The sequence below is a fragment of the Rhinatrema bivittatum genome, chromosome 4, assembly GCF_901001135.1.
Source record: "Rhinatrema bivittatum chromosome 4, aRhiBiv1.1, whole genome shotgun sequence".
In the NCBI taxonomy this organism is placed as follows: domain Eukaryota; kingdom Metazoa; phylum Chordata; class Amphibia; order Gymnophiona; family Rhinatrematidae; genus Rhinatrema; species Rhinatrema bivittatum.
In genome coordinates, this window is record NC_042618.1 from 328,600,205 (window position 1) to 328,621,602 (window position 21,398).

Here is a 21,398-nt window from a genome sequence, read left to right on the forward strand (position 1 = left end):
GCATGAATCTGGAAGCCAGAGGGTGATTAGAAATGGGAAGGCCACTGTGGGGGTGATGAAAGGTTGCAATAGCACTGATGTGCACCCTAACTGATATGGTAGCTAGACCATTCTGGTAGAGAGTGTGGAGGTACACCAGAAGATCTGTAGTGGTAGAGGAGAACGGATCAAGTTTCTGTGATCTGCACCATTCGGAGTGGCGATGCCATTTCCCTTCATAGTTGCGTCTGGTTGAACATAAGAACATGCCATACTGGGTCAGACCAAGGGTCCATCAAGCCCAGCATCCTGTTTCAAACAGTAGCCAATCCAGGCCATAAGAACCTGGCAAGTACCCAAAAACTAATGATGCATTAGAATTAGACAGTGAGGTTCCAATAATAAGAAAAGTAGTCCAAGTGCCTGTAACTAAAAACTCACCTGAGCTAAAAAATTTCTAACTTATCCCTATCAATTAAGAAGCAGAATGAAAATACAAACAAAATCAAACTTTGAAATGTTTGTATGCTAATGCCAGAAGTCTAAGAAGTAAGATGGGAGAATTAGAATGTATAGCAGTGAATGATGACAGACTTAATTGGCATCTCAGAGACATGCCTTGAGGCAATAAGTATAATTTCCACATGGAAAGGAAGGCCAAGGTGTTTTAATATCTGCCTTTCAATCTTCACGTCATCAGGTGGAGGGAGTGATGCATCGGATGGAGTGAACCTCCTTCCTGTGTGAGGAGCTGTTGGTCAGGTGAGGCTATGGAAAGCCGGATAAGATACGCATACCATGGTTGTCTCGGCCAAGCTGGAGCTATGAGAATAATGAACGCTATGTCTTGAATACATTTCTGAATGGTCCATGATATGGGTAGGCACAGAGCAAGCCCTCCATCCATGGAATGAGGAAGGCGTCTGGAGCGCACCGAATCTTGCTGGGGTAGATGGAGCAAAAGATTTGAGTTTGCCGGTTTTCTTCTGTGGCAAAAAAGATCAATTGTTGGGAAGCCCCACTTTTGAAAGATGGTGAGGGCTACCTCTCGATTTAAAGTCCATTCGTGTGGGTGAAAAGCCCTGCTTAGGCGATCCGCTGCCAGACCCGGCAAGTAGGTGGCCTAGAGGGATACATTGGCTGTCTCTGCCCAATGGAGTATCCAAATTGCTTCCCGACAGAGTGTCCATGAACCGGACCCTCCTTCCTTGTTTATGTAAAACATAGCGACTTGGTTGTCTGTACACCATGAGGTGTTTCCCTCTGACCTGAGCAGAGAAGGTCTGTAGGGCTGTCCAGATTGCTCGGAGTTCTAGGAGGTTGATTTGGTATTTGGATTCCTCGAGAGACCACAAGCCTTGTGTCTTGAGATCAGCCAGGTGAGCTCCCTGTTGCGTTCATGCTTGTTCTCGCCCTCGCTCCACCCTCTCTACCTTTGTGGCGACTCTCTTCGGCTCTGACGGACAGATGCTGCCACGGCTTCTCCTCACCCCTTCTCCCCGGAATCCCCGGGCTGGCCTGATGCTGCGGATCCGCCATGTTCCTGATGACGTAAGGGCGCGCGCGTGCGCTCCAGAGTTTGTACCGGCAAGGGCGCAAACCTCGGGGGCGTTCCCCCATACTGACGTCATCCACTTCCAACTTAAATGGTCTTTGTTTGCTACTACGAATTGAGTTAGCATGGGGAAATTTCTCTCTGCTGCTCTGCCTCCACAAACCTACTAAGGGGTACCCGCTCCTCGGGGGCCCCGCTCTCTCTTCTTGATTTCAGACTGCTAAGACGGGATCCGGTATTTGCTCCTCGAGGGCCTATGTCCCTGAATGCTCAGAAGACTCCTTAATGCCTGGAAGCGATTGCAGACATGAACACTGTGAGTTCTATTACAGATAGGAATCGGTAATCGTTATATGAGGTCTTATGTTCCTAATCTCTGAAGACTCCTTTCTGTCTAAGACGTTATCGCAGGTACGGAGATCGTGAGTTGTCATTGCAGATAGGAACCGGTACTTGCTCCACGAGGGCCTATGTTCCTAAAACCTTCCAAAGACTCTCTTCTATTACAGAAGCCACCTCATACACAGATATTGTGAGTTTTTATTCCAGACTGCATATAGGAATTAGTACTTGCCTACGGCTCCTGTTCCTGAATATACTAAAGACTCTGTTGCACTGAAGCAATTACAAGATATCTACAATTGTGAGTGTACCATCTTCTACTGGTTATGTATCCAGCATACCCTGTCTACTCACTACCTATAGTCTCTCTCTACAGCTCAGCAACCCAGAGATCACAGTTCAGTATCTGAGAGACTTCAGCCCTGCCGGGCACATCAACCCACTACTGCCACCTCTGGTGCTTCTACTTCCTGTCTAATAAAGCACTATGTGTTTGTCTCCATACTCCAGCCTAGCCGGTGGCCCCTCTCAGGATATCCTCCTGGGGGCGCTGTCATCTGCCATCGGCCCAAGGATTCACCACTTTCCATTCATTGTTAATTCCTTACACTATTAGAGTGGTATCATACAGACTGCCACTCTGTGGGAGCCAACCCACAACAGATCATTAACTCCATCTACGGAGTACATCACTCTGCTGACTATTCCCCTCTGAGGAAGCAGATCCATATCAGACTGCTAACTCCGCCTCCCTGGCGGGGTGATCTACATCAGATTGCCAGCTCCTCCCCTCTGGGGGAGCTGATCAATAATAGATTACTAACTCTGCCCCCCCACCCCTTGGCGGGGTGAGCGCTAACACTCCCCAACCCTTCCTGGAGGCATCTGTTGTGAGTATTAGCTGGTGAGGAGGAACCCAAGAGTTCCCATGGACAGGTTGGTGGGAGAAAGTCACCATTGAATGTCGATCATTGGTTTGGTTAGCATTACTTTGCTTGTTAGCATTTGTAGGAATTGCGTCCATTGTTGTTTGAGGCCCCATTGTAAGCGACCCATTTGTAGTCTCGTGTGAGGCACGACATGAATAGCTGCCGCTATATGACCCAAAAGCTGAAGTACCTGATGTGCAGAGGAATGACATTGGCTGCGCAAGCGTTGTGCTAGGCAGGAGAGAGTCAGGAGTCTGTCTTGTGGTAGGTAAGCCCTCCCCGCTACCGTATTGATCAGGGCTCCAATGAACTGTAGTGACTAGGTAGGTTGTAGGTGCGATTTCTCGTAATTTATTAGGAAACCCAGGTTTTGTAGACAATTCATCGTGTGTACTGTGTGTGCTTTCAGAGTATTGGGATCCGAGGCTACTAATAGCCAGTCGTCCAGATAGGGGAAGATTTGGATTGACAGTTGTCTGAGATGAGCCACCGCTAGACATTTCATAAACACTCTCTGGGCTGAGGAAAGGCCAAATGGCAGGACCTTGTATTGGTAGTGGCTGTCCTGGATTAAAAAACAGATGGGTGCATGTGAGTATGCCTCCTTCAGATCGATGGAACACATCCAGTCATTGGGTTGTAGGAGAGGGAAGATGTTTTTGAGAGAGGTCATTTTGAACTTTTCTTTCTGAATGTGTTTGTTGAGGTTCCGTAAGTCTAGGATGCGGCAAAGTCCGCCCGACTTCTTTGGAATGAGGAAGTTTTGGGAATAGAATCCTTGACCCCATTGTTGGTGTGGAATCTCCTGGACGGTCTCTGAAGTAAAAGATCTGAGACTTCCGCTTGAAGGGATGATAACTGGATTGTTGCCCCTCGAAGAGGGGCTACATGAGGAAGCGGTGGGGAGTTTATGAAGTTGAAGTGATAACCATCTCGAATTATCTCGAGAACCCAATGATCTGAGGTGGTTGACTCCCAAGCGTTGTAGAACTGAGAGTCGTCCTCCTATGGAAAGCGGTGGGGGATGGCTTGGCAAGTTTCAAAAATTTGGAAGCGGCTTCTGAGGAGTTGTCGAGCTTTGTCTGGGTTGTCTCTGCTGGTGTGGACGTGAGCGAGGCAGTTGGGGTTGGCCTGAAGGTCTCGGCTGGGTGTACTGTTGCGACTGGTATGGATGAAAAGGTCGGAATTGGCCTCTTGGATACGACCCTCGCTTGTAAGAAGGGTAGTACCTTCTAGATGTAGTGTGATTTTCTGAGGGGGATGTAAGGGACAGCACTGCTTTGTTCCTTTAGATGTGAAACTGTTTTTGCCAAACTTGTCCCCGAATAAATTATCTCCCTTGCACGGTATGTCCGCTAGCTTTTCGTGGGCATAGTCTCTAATTGCACTTGCCCATAATCAGGCAAGGCATTTGGCTGCGATTGCCGCCGAAGATGTCCTAGCAGAGGTTTTGAAAGCCTTATAAATACTTCTTAGCAAATGACATAAGCCTTCTTCCATATCTAGGAAGGGTTGTGGCAAGGTTTCCTGGGCCAAGAGACAGGCCAGTCGTAAGGTTTGCAAACACTCGTACAGGTTATGTAAAATTGATGGTGGTGAATTGTTGAAGATAACATAGCAGTGTGATAATTTTTTTGCCCAAGTATCTGTGGTCTTTGCCTGGTGGCACATTGGTGTGTAGTTTGGATCTTTTGGCTTTTGCCATCGCAGATTCTACCACAATGGAAATATGAGGTAATTGGGCAGACGCGTAGACCTCATGCGAAATTTTAAGTCTGTTTTTCGTGACACAGGGAGGGTTGAGAAAGGGGATTCCCACATCTTGTTAAGTACCCCGTCCAGAACTAGGTGTGGTGGTTTGGGCTGTCAGTTCCGGTAGCATTTCAAAGATTTTCAATTTGCCTTCAGATCGTGGGTTTGGGATTTTCCCCGTTTCCATCTTGAGTAGATGTCCCACCTTTTCGATAAATTTTGCATCTAAGACAGATCTTCTGGCGATGAGTATGGTTCCGGTAATCCTTCTAGTGGATCCGAGGGCATACCCGTAGAGGAACTTGGAGAAGAAACAGATATCTCTGAATCCAGGCTGTGCGAGTGAACGGAAGCTGGAGAAGGAGGATTCACCGTGTCCCCAGGCCTAGGAGGGAAGCAATCGGGGGCGAAGTAGATGGGGAAGCAGTTGGTTGCTTGACCCTCGTCTCCATGGACTCTAAGTCTGCAAAAAAAAGAAGAGAACTTAGAGCTTGTGAGGTTTGGAGCATGGCCTTAGATGCCAGAGTGCCAGGCGGTGGAGGAGTTTGTCCTCTATTGACTGGGGGTCTTGTAGGCAATGCTCCAAGTAGAATGTCTTGCACCCCTGTACGACCCAACTGAGGACCTGGCGGTATCATGGGAGATGGTCTATGCCTCTTAAGTAGGGGTTCCTGCAGTTGAGGTGGTAGTCTTTTCCTTTTGGATACAGAAGACAAGTCAGAGTAGAAGGAATCTCCACTTCTTGAAGGACCCTTAGAGGATGGGTTTCAGGGTCTGATAGTAGTTCCACATCAACATCAGGACTTTCTCACGGTTGTTTTCGGTGTTGAATGTCCTGAGCATTCCGAATGCGTCGATGGTGTTGCAGGAGCATGGTGTTTGGAATGCTCTGTGTGTTTAGGATGCGATGAATGCTTCTTATGGCTAGAGTGCGTCATATGCGCCAGACGCATCGTATGCTTTGATGACTTCAGCGCTGTTTCCCGCCCGACGCATCTGGTGGTTCTCCCCACTGAGGAGATAAATTACCCGATCCTTGGGGTTTCTGAATAGGCGCTGGAGGTTGTGTTAACCTGGGCCCAATGACTGGAAAGGCACTGGGTGGGCCTCACGGGCCTAGTGAGGATGCCCTCTTCTTGGTCGACGCTTTTTTCTTCACTGGACCCGTGGAGGTATGGGTCGACTGCGTCGGGACATAGGAGCCCGATGTCTTGAGTTGCACCATTTTTTCAGTGCATTGTCGCTGCGCTCGGGGGGGGACATCCGACCACAGTCCCGGCAGGAGGACTGGTCATGGTCCAGCCCAAGGCAGATATAGCAATAGTTATGTCCATCACAGATGGACATAACTTTACTGCACTGGCAGTATTTGAAGCCATACGGTTTTGGAGCCATTGTAGGCAAAAATCACAAAAATCCTGAGAGAGAAAAATCCCCGTGTGCGGACGGCACACAGAAAAAAAAGAGACTGAGGAGGAGGGCACGGAATCGCGCGGGAAGACGACCGCACAGTCGCACAGAGTTCAAAGCTCTGTGACTACCGAGAGAAAATCTCTGCCTACAGGGGTCGCATGCACGCTCCCAGAAGCATGGCTAATTTAGCCTGCTATCGACAGGAAAAGTTTTATATTGGATGCGCCATTTTATCAATTATTCACAGTCTCATCTACAGCAATAACACCTCCTGGCTCTCCGCATCACTACACATTTACACACCTTGCAGAAACCCTTAGGACAAAAAATAAATTATTTTTGCAAATCCCTTTGCCAAAAACTACAAGATTGGTCACTATCAGAGAATGAGCTTTCTCCATAGCAGGCCCCATTTTATGGAACACCATCCCTCCAGAGATACACTTCATTAGTGACAAGAAAGCCTTCAAAAAAGCCCTCAAGCACCATTTGTTCCTTCATGTTTTCCCCAACCAATGCACTCAATAATTCACCATAACCAGTTTTATGGTTTTTTTTAATTCATATACTATATTATTTATTTTTATTTTTAATTCAATTTGTTAAATCTTTTCCCTCAATTTTATTTAGGCCTCCAATTAAGTATATACATTACATTTTAGTTACTTTGTTTATCTTTATTATTTTATCATATGTATGCATCCTATTTTAAATTTTTATGTATGTATTGTTGTTACCCGCCCTAAACCTTGGAGGGCATGGGATATAAATAGAATTAAATAAACAAATAAATAAAGGGAGATCTTGTGACCTTATCTAGTTTCCTCTGACAAGAATTCAGTGAGATGGTATTCTTCCATAATCTCAACAATACTCACAACTAAACAGACTTGTTCGGAGATTAAGATCTAAATGCTAGAGAGAGGAAGCGGTGTATTTTGTTGCTGCTGCTTCTCTGCTTGAATCCTGACTTACCCCTTTGTGGTGATTTTTATTGTGAGTGGACTGCTGTTATCTCAGAATAAAAGTTTGTAACTCTGAAATATAATCTATGGAGTGAGACTATTTGCTTAAACCCAGAATTGTGGGTTCAAGGTGCAAGTGCCAGCATCCAAAGATTGTAGTGGTGCAATCAGATGGGAGGGCATTTTACCTATCCAGCAGGAGAAAATAGTGCCCCTTCCCTCTGAGCCAGCTCCAGTCTACCATTTACCCAAAGTATTTTTTTGTAAACATAACAACCCACATGCACTGGTATCAGGAGCACAAAAACCAGCATTAGATCCCTTTTATTTTATGTGCCCCAGGGTTACATGTGCAATTACATTCTCTAGTGTAAAATATGTTTCAGTGCAGAGAGGAAAATATTGTGGTTTGTGCAAGTTCCAGTTTCCCTAGTATGAAGGGGAAAAGTGGTGGTAAAGGGCTGGGAAAAACCTCTACTTGGCCTCACTACTACACCAGGTGAATTAGGAGGAAGACCGAAGCTGTAAAAGGTCTACTGAAGGACTCTGGCTTCAGATCTCCATCTAGACATTCCTGGGGGCATGTGTCCGAGAACCATGAAATAGAGAACATTTGTGTTTGGATTTAAGGAAACCATCAACTTCTCCAGGGTAGGAGAAGTATTAGCAGTCCTAGAGAACTGGAAATGGTGTCAGACTGAAAACAATTTGGGCAAGGCCCTGTACAGGACTTATTTGCTCTGACCCAAGATATTTCCCGTCCATATTCAGAGGCTTTTGTTACACCAACAATTTTGAGGTTTGGAGCACAGTAAATGGGGAAGAGAAAAATGTATTTAATTGTTGCTGATATCTACTGAAAATATTTAATTCCTAGGAAAACTGCAACTGAACTTGTGTTATCTGCCTTTCTGAATGAGCTGGAAAGAGACAGTAAATATTTTCTTCAAGTAAAAAGATTGTTTTGGGAGCCACATCCACTGTATTGGATTTTGGCAAGTGAAAGTGTGTAAAGAATTTCTTCATTTTGCTGGAGAGCCTAACATCTACTGACCCTCTGTTACAAGAGGCACCTACTATAAAATATTTTGTGTGACCAAATGAGCTGGGCAGTTAGTTTGATAACTCCATTAGTGTTTAAAAAACACATTAAAAGAAAATTGGTTCTTACCTGATAATTTTCGTTCCTGTAGTACCAACGGATCAGTCCAGAAATCCTGGGTTAATTCATCCCTGCCAGCAGACGGAGACAGATTAAAGCCTCGCTGACACTGCTTGAAAACCTCTGGTGCCACTTGCAGTAGCTCAGTATTGATCTGTACCCAAGCTGAAAACAACACTATGCACAATAACTGACTAAAAAAAAAAAAAAGTCACAAATAACTTGAATAAAGTGTATTAAGTTTACAACAAAGAACAGAAGTTTGCTGACAAAGTTATAGCTGAGCAGATGACTCTCCCTTCTAACCCGGGTGGGTTCTGGACTGACCCGTTGGTACTACAGGAACGAAAATTATCAGGTAAGAACCAATTTTCTTTTCCCTGTACATACCCGGATCAGTCCAGAACTCCTGGGATGTACCAAAGCCTCCTAGAGAGGGTGGGACCTGGAGAGTCCCGCTCGCAAGACACCTTCACCAAAAGATCTGGAATCCGAAAATCCCAAATCCAACCTGTAATGCCTTGCAAACGTATGCAGCGACTTCCAAGTCGCTGCTCTGCAAATTTCTTGCAGAGATACCAACTGCGCCTCCACCTGTGAAGCAGCCTGAGCCCACATCGAATGAGCTCGCAAACAGTCAGGAACCTGGCAGCCCTTGAGAATGTATGCTGACCCAATAGCCTCCTTAAGCCACCTGGCAATTGTTGTTTTGGAGGCCTTGGTACCCGTTTTTGGCCCGCTCCATAACAAACAGATGATCCGATCTTCTGAATTAATTAGTAACCTTGAGATAACGAAGCAAGGTTCTGCGGACATCTAACATCCTAAGCTCCCAAGCATGCTGCGTAGAAGCATCCAAGTCTGTAAACGCTGGGAGCTCGATAGTCTGATTAACATGAAAGGCAGACACTACCTTTGGGACAAATGAAGGAACCGTACGCAATGTAATACCTGAATCAGATATTTGAAGAAATGGATCCCTACACGACAAGGCCTGCAATTCTGAGATCCTCCTAGCGGAACAAATGGCTAACAAGAACACCACCTTGAGAGTCAAATCTTTAAGAGTCGCTCTCCAAATAGGTTCAAATGAAGCATCACACAATACTCGCAGAACCAGATTAAGGGTCCAGGGAGGGCAAATTTTCCACACCGGAGGCCTCAAATTCTTAAATCCCCGAAGAAACCACAGCACGTCCGGGTGAGAAGACAGGGAATAACCCTCAATTTTGTCTTGTAAGCAAACAAGTGCCACTACCTGCACCTTAAGGGAATTAAAGGCAAGACCCTTAGCTAAACCCTCTTGTAGAAAAGACAAGATGTGAGATATCGAGGCCTGAACCGCAATAACCCCTTGTTCAGAACACCAAGTTTCAAACACTTTCCAGACCCGAACATATGAGAGGGAAGTGGATTGCCGCCGAGCCTGTAAAAGTGTAGTAATCACCGGTTCTGGGTATCCTCTCCTTCGCAAGCGACGCCTCTCAAAAGCCAAGCCGCTAGACAAAAGTGATCTGCCTGATCGGAAAATACGGGACCTTGACTAAGCAGTTCCGAGAGGTGACTCAGGCTCAACGGTACGTCCACCACTAGATTGACGAGATCCGCGAACCACAACCGACGCGGCCACTCTGGAGCTACCAGGATCACCTTTCCTGGCTGCTTCTCTATTCTGCGCAATACTTTGCGCACCAGCGGCCATGGCGGGAATACATACCGTAAGACTTTCAGAGGCCAAGGCACAACTAGAGCATCGACACCCTCGGCCCCGTACTCTCTCCTGCGACTGAAGAACCGAGGAGCTTTCGCATTAGGCCGAGTCGCCATCAAATCGACATGGGGATGGCCCCACCGTCTCCGGACTCCGCCAACTCCCACTCGCCTGGATCTAAGGTTTGACGACTGAAAAAAAAAAAATCAGCCTGAACGTGGTCGACCTCTGCGATATGAGAGGCCGCCAGCTGAATCAAGTGCCTTTCGGCCCACTGAAACAACTCTTGCGCTTCCATCACTACCCCTTGACTCTTGATCCCGCCTTGGCAATTGATGTACACAACCGTTGTGGCGTTGTCTGACAGAACTCTGACCGAACGTCCCTGAACAAGGGGAAGAAAGGTTTGAAGTGCCAGCCGTATCACTCTGGTCTCCAACCGATTGATTGGCCACGAGGCTTCCATCACCGACCAAGTACCCTGGGCTGACTTGCTCGCAGACCGCTCCCCAACCAGAGAGACTGGCGTTGGTAGTGAGAACCACCCACTCCAGAACCTCTAGGCTGATTCCACGCTGTAGATTATCATGGAGTCTACAGTCTTCCAGACTGTTCCGCGCTGACACATCCAGCAAAACCGGTAAATGAAAAGCCTGCGACAGAGGATTCCATTTGTCCAACAGAGTCCTCTGAAGTGGACACATAAGCACGAAGGCCCATGGTACCAATGCTAGGGTGGAAGCCATTGAACCCAGAACCTGTAGGAAATCCCAGGCTCGTGGAATTTTCAATGCCAATAAGCGGCGAACCTGAGACTGAAGTTTGAGCATCCTCTCCTGTGTGAGAAACACCCTGCCTTGGCTCATGTCAAAACGAGTGCTGAGGTATTCGAGTACTTGGGACGGCTCTAAGTGACTCTTTGTCCGGTCACCAGCCAGCCGAGAGACTCCAACAGGTGAACTACTTTCTGAACTGACGCACGGCAACCCTCCAACGACTTTTCCCGAATTAGCCAATCGTCGAGATAAGGGTGTACCAATACCCCTTCGCGTCGAAGAGCCACCGCCACCACCATCATCACCTTGGTGAATGTGCAGGGAGCCGTCGTTAGCCCTAAAGGCAAAGCTTGGAATTGGAAATGTTGACCCAACACCATGAACCGGAGAAATTGCTGATGTGCTGGACAAATTGGGATATGCAAGTATGCCTCCATCAGATCTAGGGATGCCAAATACGCCGAGAACGGATCGCCACTATCACCGAATGGAGCATTTCCATTCAAAAACGTGGGATATGTAAGGACCTGTTGACCGATTTGAGGTCCAAAATGGTGCGAAACGTCCCCTCCTTTTTCGGGACAACGAAATAGATGGAGTAGCGACCCCTGCCCTGTTCGCAAGGCGGTACCGGAATCACCGCTCCCAACTCGCGCAACCTTCGCAACGTCTCTCAACCGCTCAGCGCTTTATTGAAAACCCGCAAGGGGAGACTAAAGAAGAGGTCGGGAACGGAGTGTGCAAATTCTAAAGCGTAACCGTCTCTTATCACTGAGAGTACCCACTGATCCTGTGTGATTTTGGTCCACTCCCCGTAAAAATCCACCAGCCGGCCCCCTATATAGGGAACAGCGGAGAGACACCCCGGAGCCTTACCGTCAGCCGACTTCCTGCTTGTTACAAATTTTAAGTTTAAAAAAAAAAGTTAACAAACACAAAAACAGAGCTTCTCTCCCAGAGCTATCCAGCTCAACACAGCTGCTGAAATAAAGGGAGAGAAATCCTCCGACCAAAGGAAAAAAGGCCGGCCTCATGAGGGAGGGATCTGGACCACCAGATTTACACCCCACGGTACAACTTGGACCTCGACCGGTCCACCTTAACCGAACAGAGAAGGGTTCCTCAAGGAACCAATCCCCTGGGAGGAAGGCTCACCCACAAAGAAAAATCTAAAAGGAAAAAACAGCAAGGGTAAAAAGAAAATCCCTGCAGGTTAATGCACCAGCCATCTGCTGGAGACAGATAAATACTGAGCTACTGCAGGTGGCACCAGGGCTTTATCTGTCTCCACCTGCTGGCAGGGATGAATTAACCCAGGAGTTCTGGACTGATCCGGGTACATACAGGGAAATACTAGTTATATTAATAACTAATGTTGAGGAAGACAGACTAATTAATCCAAGTTTTTTCTTACAGGCGCAGCATAAGGAAAAAAGTGGATAAATGAGGCCTGATATTTTTAAGTCAGCATCTAAGTGGAGTAGTAGTAGTAGCTGCTAAGTGAGGAGAATGACATAAGAGTGGCGATTACATTTAAAGAGAAGCATGGATGATTCATATTCAAGCTGAAACTTGTACTGAAGACCATCCTGCTTCCTGAGAACATTTTGGATGCATCCAATACTAACCACTTCAAAGGTTGCGACTGGTTCAGCATTTATCTGGTGACTCAGATGCACTACATGGGCTGCTGAAGAAGTTCATTTGCCAGTCATACCACCACCTGATCTAACACCAGAATTTAATACTGAATGCTAGTCTTGAAAAGTTTCATGAGTATTAGATAGGAAACCAAACCAAACTAGATCCAGTGACTTTAAGAGCAGAACCTGGTATTCCTCAGACACTTCCTATGTAGCTTCTCCTTTTAATTAATACTCCCTTATGGGTTTATTTGACATTTAGTCATTCATGACATGATTACTATTTATATTCATTTTACCACAGAAACTAGCCCATATTAGAAAGTGACTTGCATGGAGTAGTTTATAGCTATCGGCTCCTGTGTTTCCAGTATACTGCAAATTTTCCTAATCTGCATTTTAGTTGACTTACCCCTAGGTGTGCTCGTGTCATCCCTCTACAGGGAGTAAAGAATTGCTGTGGTGAAAGGAGCATCTCCTTCTCTTCCAAGGTAGGGTGATCTTCAAATATCCCATTAGATCCACCCCTTTAAAGAAGCAGAAGTGGGCCCACAGCAAGTCTACAGTATGTCATAATGCTGGTTCAATGGGATGCTGCTACCAGGCCAGCGGCATCCCTTTCAGCCCATTGCCCTAACAAGTTGCCTACACTGCCTAGTCGGAAATCCCAGTTTGATTTTCCTGTTAAGTCTTCATAATACAGTTTGTGCTACAACAAAAATTTAGAAAAGCAAGAAGTCTCAGAGACAGAAAAGGCCCATGCTTGGATTCTTGAAAAAATGATGTATTTTGCTAGGATGACACAGTAAAGTGGCAGTACTGCCACTCAAGACAAGAGCAATTTGGAAGACCTACTTACAGACTCTCTAGGGGGCATTCTTCCACTTCTTTCATGGAGATCTTGGTCTGTTCCATTATCTGAGCAATTTCCCCTGTGTATCAAAAGTAATACATTTTGAAACAAACAAAAAAAAGATGGGACAAATTTCATTTTTGTTGCATGCGTGATATGTAGCTTTTTCATATTTTGGAATTCTTTGATGCCAAGATAATTTTTGAAAATGCTTTCTACTGAGCAAACCTCACATGTGTTTAGTTACCTTAAAAAAATGCATCCCTTTTTAAAAACAAATATGGACTAGATTAAAAAAAAAAAAAAAGCTGAGGCACAAAAAGATAAAGCCTGAATCCTGTATGCTCAATCCTTGTATTTTTCTTAGAGAAATCCGAACTATAGGTAAATAGATGCAAGAGGGTAAAATCAAGACTGGATCAGCCTGTCTTTTTCCACACAGTGATTTAGTCACCTTTAGCTTATAAATGATTTCCTAACAGACTGCAAAATGGAAAGGAAAACAGGTTAGTCTCTTTCTGCTGTCATCTGTTCTTACTACTTGTGATCATATGATGCTTCGCTTCCTTCCCTGGCTCAGAAATTTACATGTGTTATGACTACTAACCAATGACAGGGTAGTTCAACGATATCACAATTTGTTCGGACTTCCTTGAGACTACAACTAAACTGGCCTGTTTCTTTATAACAAAATACAAAGATGTGCAGCGCAGGAAGTGGTCAGGGCATAGGAAGGAAGTGAGGTTGGGGGTGGAGCACTGTATGATCAACTATGGCAGAAAATTTCAATGAAGCTGGCTGAATTAGTTCAAAAGTTATGGGGGGCAGTGGGGTGAAGGAGAGGAAGAAATAAGAGACTATGATGTTGCTATTCAGCACCACATAGCCATTATAGTCAGACTTAGGGGGTTATTTTCTAAAGCTAGCGTACGCGAAAAGTCCCTTTTGGTGTGCGATAGCTAGATCGGGGAGGAGTAGCCACTGGAAGGGGAGGAGTTGGGGGCGGCACCGGGGCGGACGATGTGAAGACAGCGCGGACAGCGAAAAGGTAAGGAGCTTTTTCGCTTCCAATTTCATGCTCAATAGCACCACCTTTTACGATGGCGCTATTGGGTGCAAAAGCAGGCAGCGATTGCACTGCGGAGGTGCGATTGCTGCCGGCTATCGCAGGCCCACCCCCCTCTTTGCCCCCCCTGCCCCGCGCGATTCATAGAGCTGAGCGTCGTTAGAAAATCCCGGCCTTAGCCAGCTAAGTGGCAATGTCTGAATATTTGCCCATGCTCAACCACTGCTACTTCATGTGGGACAGGATGAGAGTATTCTGAGTCGGATCTACTTTTCTGGCTCTTATCTAAGTTAGACAAATCAATGCCACTGGTACAGCGATTGGAAATTACAAATAATCAATCTGGAGCAGCTGCTCGATCGCTGGAATATAAAGATATTGAAGACTTAAATACCGATTTATAAATTATTTGTTGGAACTGGTGTTTAACAACATTTTATGACACCTACCCTATATTCAGTGTATACTGGTATGAATGAATAATTTGTATGATAATTTTAAAAAATGTTAAGGAGTGGAGGGAAAGTTTCATATAAACTCATTGGTGTCTCGGCACCACGGTTATGTGGTGGTATAATCATTAACTGACCCCCTCCTCCTGTGTGCAATTTTTTTTTACTATAAAAGGTTTTTTTCACCTATGTAAACTCTTCCGTGAAGTGAACGTAAAACTTAATTATAAAGCCATAACAGTGCTGTGTTTAAAGAGCTAAAAATGCTCTACTTTTAAGGTATTATGGAGTAAAGTTCAGACTTCCCTTTATGGTGTTGGTATGCGCTGTCCAATTTCCAACAAAAGTCCCGACACAGTCGATCAGTGTTTCAGACTATAAGTCTTTCCTCAGGGGTGTGAAACATTGTAGAGCTGCCAACTTGCTGGGAATCTGGATGAACTCCATTAGGTGTGAGCCTCTGATGAACTTGAGGTATACGACTCTTGACGGGGTGGCTCTCACTCCATCACCGGAAGAGGCTCTCACTCCGTCACTCTTCCGGTGACGGAGTGAGAGCCACCCCGTCAAGAGTCGTATACCTCAAGTTCATCAGAGGCTCACACCTAATGGAGTTCATCCAGATTCCCAGCAAGTTGGCAGCTCTACAATGTTTCACACCCCTGAGGAAAGACTTATAGTCTGAAACACTGATCGACTGTGTCGGGACTTTTGTTGGAAATTGGACAGCGCATACCAACACCATAAAGGGAAGTCTGTACTTTACTCCATAATACCTTAAAAGTAGAGCATTTTTAGCTCTTTAAACACAGCACTGTTATGGCTTTATAATTAAGTTTTACGTTCACTTCACGGAAGAGTTTACATAGGTGAAAAAAACCTTTTATAGTAAAAAAAATTGCACACAGGAGGAGGGGGTCAGTTAATGATTATACCACCACATAACCGTGGTGCCGAGACACCAATGAGTTTATATGAAACTTTCCCTCCACTTCTTATCTAAGTTAGTCAGTTAAGTCTCGGACAGCTATTTGGATGTCCTATAGTTAGCCCGTTAAACTTATCGGGCTAACTATAAAAAATTATATTCCGTGTGGCTGCACCACTGAATATATCAACTAAGTCAGCCAGATAGTGACTGAATATTGGCCTCCATGATCTTATAAGACCACTTTCCCTGTAGAAAATGCTAAGGAAAAATTTGGTCTTACCTATAATTCTTTCCTTAAGTCTAATCAGACCAGTACAGACACATAGGTTTAGTCACTCTACCAGCAGATGGCAATAGAGAACTAGAAATCTGCTATCAGTCTATAAAGGGTCCAATGCAGCCTCAGCTCATCAGCAGTGCTGAGGATGTGCCTTGGGATATAGCATCTCTCCAAGCTCTCTCACTGTTGAGAGTCCCAGTTATGCAGTCTGGAAAGGGCGAATGAACAATGGAAAGCGAAAATAAAAAACTAGTATCCTCATTCTAGCATTGGAAAACAGTCTCCATTTTACTGCATTACTTATTATACTGCATTATTTTATAAAAATAATGTGGTTAGGTTTAATATTATGTAATAGTTTCTTTTTGTATATTTTGGATTTGGTTAATTTTTGTCCTATGCTTGTTAATTTTAAGCATGTAATAGATGTACTGTTTATGGGTTTTAAATAGACAGCAATGTGGTATTCCCTCCTTATTTATTCATATCAATCCTATCATATTCTAACACTGCAGCAGTTTTCTAGTGCAAACCGTTATACATAATTCCCTAACCACGAGGGGGGGGAGGGGGGGTGGTGAGCAAGGTGAACGAGTCTTGTGAAAAGCACCAGAAACAGCAACCAGCCAATGGCTGACCAGGGATTAACCAAGGGCTTTTCCTTGCTTGTTTTACTTCTACCCTCCACCCTCAAATCTGAGCTGGATTGCCAGTGTTTCAGCAAATCCAAACCTACTTACCTGATGTGAGCACACAGTCAACATCCTGAGAATTATACAAGGCAGCGTAAAAGTCCTCCCGCAAGGCTTCTAATTTTTTATCATAGCATGGTGCCAAGACTACGTGAAATATTTTATCAGGAGACAGATTCTGTAAGAGATGCATTAATAAAAGGAGAAATGTTATGTATAAATGGTACAGGTTGCAGCAGAAAATCAAGCACATTAGGTTGAACATTCGATAAGCTCCTCTGAAGTATCTGTTTTTAGTCCTTAAAGGATATTTAAGACATGCAGAAATGAAAGGTCCTGGAAGGAAAGTCTACTAGACTAAAAACTGAGGTTCATATTCAGCAAGCCGGTTAGTTGAGAAATTATCCAGCTAAAGATAGCTGGCTAACTTGTTCCATGTATTTAGCTGGATAGATGTCTGGCTGAATACACTTGCTTAAAGTTATCTATCTACATGTAGCTGGATAATAAAAACCTAACCAGCTATGTTTGAATATAGCTGTTTAGGTTTAAATTATCTGGCCTTGTATGGTCAGACAACTTGCTACTTATCCAGATATTGTCAAAAGATATCTGGATAAGTAGTGCTGGGAAAGTTAACAAAAAAAAAAAAAAAAAAAAAAGTACAGGGCTCTATGATCCAATTTTCTCCCCCCATCCAAAAACTTACCCACACCCGATGAGCTCAGTGCAGTGTCTGTCAAAGCTGTGCTGGAAGTGTGAATTGTGCGTAGTTTACATTTCCAGCACAGCTTTGACAGAGGCTGTACTGGAGAGGAAAATTGGTTCTTATCTGCTAATTTTCGTTCCTGTAGTACCATAGATCAGTCCAGATTCCTGGGTTTTGCCTCCCTGCCAGCAGATGGAGACAGAAAATGTTTCATTGACACTGTACATAACCCAGTAGGCTATCTGTAGTCCCTCAGTATTTATCTGTACCCAAGCCAAGAGGTCAGCAACAACCATAAATTCAAAGCAAACTTCCTCCCCTCTAACGAGCCAGAAGAAGGTGAAGTTGCCCAATAAAAGACAATGGAAAAAACTTGTTTCCCATATTTAACATAAGCGATCAGATTGAAAACCTCCAACTATTACTTGGTGACTATTACCCAATTCGGAACCTCCAATTCCTCAAAAAGCTCGAGATTGGGGTAAGTAAGCCACTATGAAAGACTATCCTGGCTTCCTCCTCTAATGGAAGAGGAAGATGAAACTCTTTCAATAACGGATTCCAGCAGGAGAGAAGAGTCCCCTGCAGGAGAGAAGAGGCCATATATGTGCATTAATTCTAATGTCGATGCCACATAACCCAGGACCTGAAAATAGTCCCAGACACTGGGCACCAAAAGCTCTAGCAGAAGCCTAATCTGACTCTGCATTTCAGCAATCTCTCTGCCAGCGTGTCAAACTGAGCTCCCAGATAATCCAGAGTTTGAAAGAGGTCTAAATGGCTTGTTGCTAGATTCACCATCCATCCTTGAGGCTTCAAGTGAATTGGCAGCTTTTGCACGGATTGTCAGAGGTCCTCTGATTTCGCACGAATGAGCTAGTCACCCAGATATGGATGCACTAATACCTCCCTCCTTCTGCAATGTGGCCGTCCCCACCACTATCACCTTAGTGAAGTTATGTGGTACCATTGCCAGCTGAAGGGAATGGTTTGAAACTGAAAATGTTACCTTAGCACCATGAACTTCAGGAATCTCTGTTGTTCCAGCTTAATGGCTATTTGCAGATATGCGTCTGTCAAGGTGAGAGATGCCAAGAATTCTCCCATGCATACCACCACTATGACAGACAGAGTTGGACCTCCATTTCCATATGGAAATGGGGAACCTTGAGAGACATATTTACCTTCTTTATATCCAGTATCTCTTGAATTGGATACAGGGGGAAAAGAAGCAGGATGCTTAACTTAAAATTGACCTTTAGCCACACTAAGCATAGTGTGTTCAGGGTTTGAGCAACAAACTCAGCAAGAAATCTCTGTGAAAAAAGAGAAAATCTGAGCAGAGTCCAAAGCAGCTCTTGATCATCTCACAAATAGGAGGCCCAAACTCATATGTCTAAGGTGCAGCATGACAAACTGCCACTGGTTGGGTTGGCTCTGTCTTTGCTGCCTCCTCTAATACAAAGAGTAGGGTGACCTGAATATTGGTGAACAAGAACTTGCCTCTATCCATAGGCAGGACTTAGGGGACCCTGAAGGCCGATTCATGATTCTTGAGGGATCTTTATATGGAAAGAGTTTGTTAATATTTATGATCCTAACTGTGGCTCTGAGGAATTTTTTGCTTCCCTCTTTGCTAGACTTGAAGCTTTCTCTTTAAATATGATCTTGGGTGGGGACTGGAATCTGTGTCTTAATTCTGCTGTAGATAGATCTGGTATAGCTACGAATGTTACCCAGGTCCCAGGGAGCCTTAAAAATATTATTTAATATTACGATGTCAGGGATATAGCGGGTTAACTACTTAAGTAGTTGGGATTATACCTTCTACTCTGTTAGGCATTGCACATATAGTCACATTGATTTTTTTTGTGCAGTTCCTCCCTGTTTAACACTGTAGTTAATTGCAATATTCTGGCTTTCTACCGTATGTTTCAGATCATCCCATTTTTGACTTTTTCTCTTATGAGTAATAGGAATCTATGTAATAGATGGAGGTTGAATCTTTCCCTCCTCAAGAACCCTGATTTTTCTGATAGGATTCAGTGAGCGCTACATGATTTTCAAATGCACCATGAAGTTGGGGATTATGATCCTCTGTTGAGATGGGAAGCAATATTCTTTGCGAGTCATATTAAGAAGCAACAGCAGGTTCAGCAAATTACCCTACTGCAAAGAATGAAAGATATTGAAATTAAATGTAAATCCAATTAATGTCTCAAAACATATAGGCTATCACAATTGGCTAGGGATGAATTAACTAATTCACAAATCCCACAGATTGAGAAAACTTTTAGGTTTATGAGGCAAAAATATTACGAACACGGCAATAAGCCAGGTTCCTTGTTGGCATGGTTGACTAGCACATGGACTTGCTAGTCATGTTATTGGTGCTATTAAAAGTTTTATCTGGTACCTTGTTACACTTTATTTCTCAAATTCTTACTGAATTTCAACATCATTTTGTTTGTTTGTATGAAAAATCCACTGGTGTTGCAGATGGGGAGGTTCTACAATTTTTGGAATCTGTCTTTCTCCTCAAACTTCCTGCTGAGATGTGAGACTCCATTTCAGAAGCTATTATGAGTTTTGAGGTAACTAGGGCTATTAGTACACTGGTGAATCAGAAGAGTCCAGGACCAGAAGGTTTCCCATTGTTGACTGAATTATTTAACTACCTAGGTACTTCGGATGTCTCAGCTGGAAATGTATTAGATGCTATCATAACTTTGGTCCCTAAGCCATAGAAAGATCCCTTGCAATGTAGCTCCTACAGACCCATTTCATTAAAAATTCTGGAGAGATATCAGGTTAACGGTATGGAGCACAGTGCACTGACAACCCTTGCTCCATTCTCTCCTGCATATCATAGGGTGGGTAGGTATAGTCCCATTATGATCTCATACCTTAAAAATATGGTATATAGTCCATAAATTATTGGATTTTCCTGTGGAAGGTCCCTCTATTTCTTCTTTGACACGTAATCCTTCCATATCAGTGACCATTGTCTGTAGATACTGCAGATTGATCAGTTAAGGGCCTGAAAGTTTTAGATCAAATATGGGCAGGACAGCAGTTAAAATCATTTGCTGATCTCTGTGCTGAATTTGGCATACTTCCCCATACTGTATATATCTGTGGGCAGTTGCGTAGAGATTTATTGGGAGGGGACGGTACCATTGTGTACTTGCATACAGGATTGGAGGGGTTATTAATGACTGCTATCTTTCATACTAAATTGATCTCTCGATTATACATTCACCTACAGGATGGGATTAAAACACTGAAAACTAGTGCATTACTCATTGATCGATGGAATGTTGATTTAGTCCTTACATTAGATGAGGATGATTGGAGGGACATTTGGCGTGCTACTCTAAAATTATCCAGATGTAATAAAAATAGGGAACTGATGTTTCGAATTTTACAAGGAACACAGAGATACCCTCTGTACGTTGCAAAATTTAGTGATGTAACCCCACTGTGTTGGAGAGATTGTGGCAGGAATTCTCAGACTTTGTCTTAAGGCACAAAGCTTATTTAGCCAAAAAGAGGAGCAGCAGGCAAGTGTGCTCCTCCATAGGGGCCCCAGCGACAGGCTAAGGTGGGCAGGCGAGACTCTCGGGGAGGGTCAAGTGCTTTTCTACATCTGCTAGACCTTCAAGGTTATTGGAGTGGCGATGCTGACGACAAGGATCCCTCAATAGGGTTCAGGGATCAAGATGATGACCCTGGAGGAAGCCCTTCGGGGGCAGCCATGATTAAGGTGGTTCAGGAAGAATGAGCTGTGACCTTTGATTCTGCATGTGCTAGAACAGTTGGGAGTTGAAATTTCTCAGCTGGGGGTCTGACCATGAAAGGGGCTCCCTGTCAGGGAAGGCCTGCGGGAGCTCCCCAAAGCCTTTTCATTCCATAGAACAGTAAAGAAATAGTTTCGCTGGGAGTGGGATATTCCATAAGTGGGACTGAAGGCAGGGAGAGCTATGGCTAAGCTCTGTTCCCTGCCGGAGGCTGATACTTTGTCTGCATGGTCATGAAGAAAACCACCTGGGCGAAGAATTCAGCTATGCTCAGGATCGGAAGTTGCCGATCCACCTAAAAAGGACGTTTGAGGTTTCAACCTTGGGCATGTGGGACTAATTGCGGTGGGTGCATAGCTCGCAGGCAAAAGGGACAGGTTTCCTTGGC

The 21,398-nt window shown here is 44.5% G+C and overlaps 1 protein-coding gene across 5 annotated transcripts in view; it reads right to left on the reverse strand.

Annotated features, from left to right (window-relative positions):
* NARF (nuclear prelamin A recognition factor) overlaps positions 1 to 21,398 on the reverse strand; it is a 94,926-nt gene that overhangs the window by 22,688 nt on the left and 50,840 nt on the right. For all 5 annotated transcript variants that reach the window (XM_029600353.1, XM_029600354.1, XM_029600351.1 and 2 more), the window contains 2 exons: positions 16,550 to 16,679; positions 13,087 to 13,159 (listed from right to left, as the gene is read on the reverse strand). In XM_029600353.1, coding sequence (XP_029456213.1) covers positions 13,087 to 13,159; positions 16,550 to 16,679 — 203 coding nt within the window. The remainder of the gene's footprint in view (positions 1 to 13,086; positions 13,160 to 16,549; positions 16,680 to 21,398) is intronic.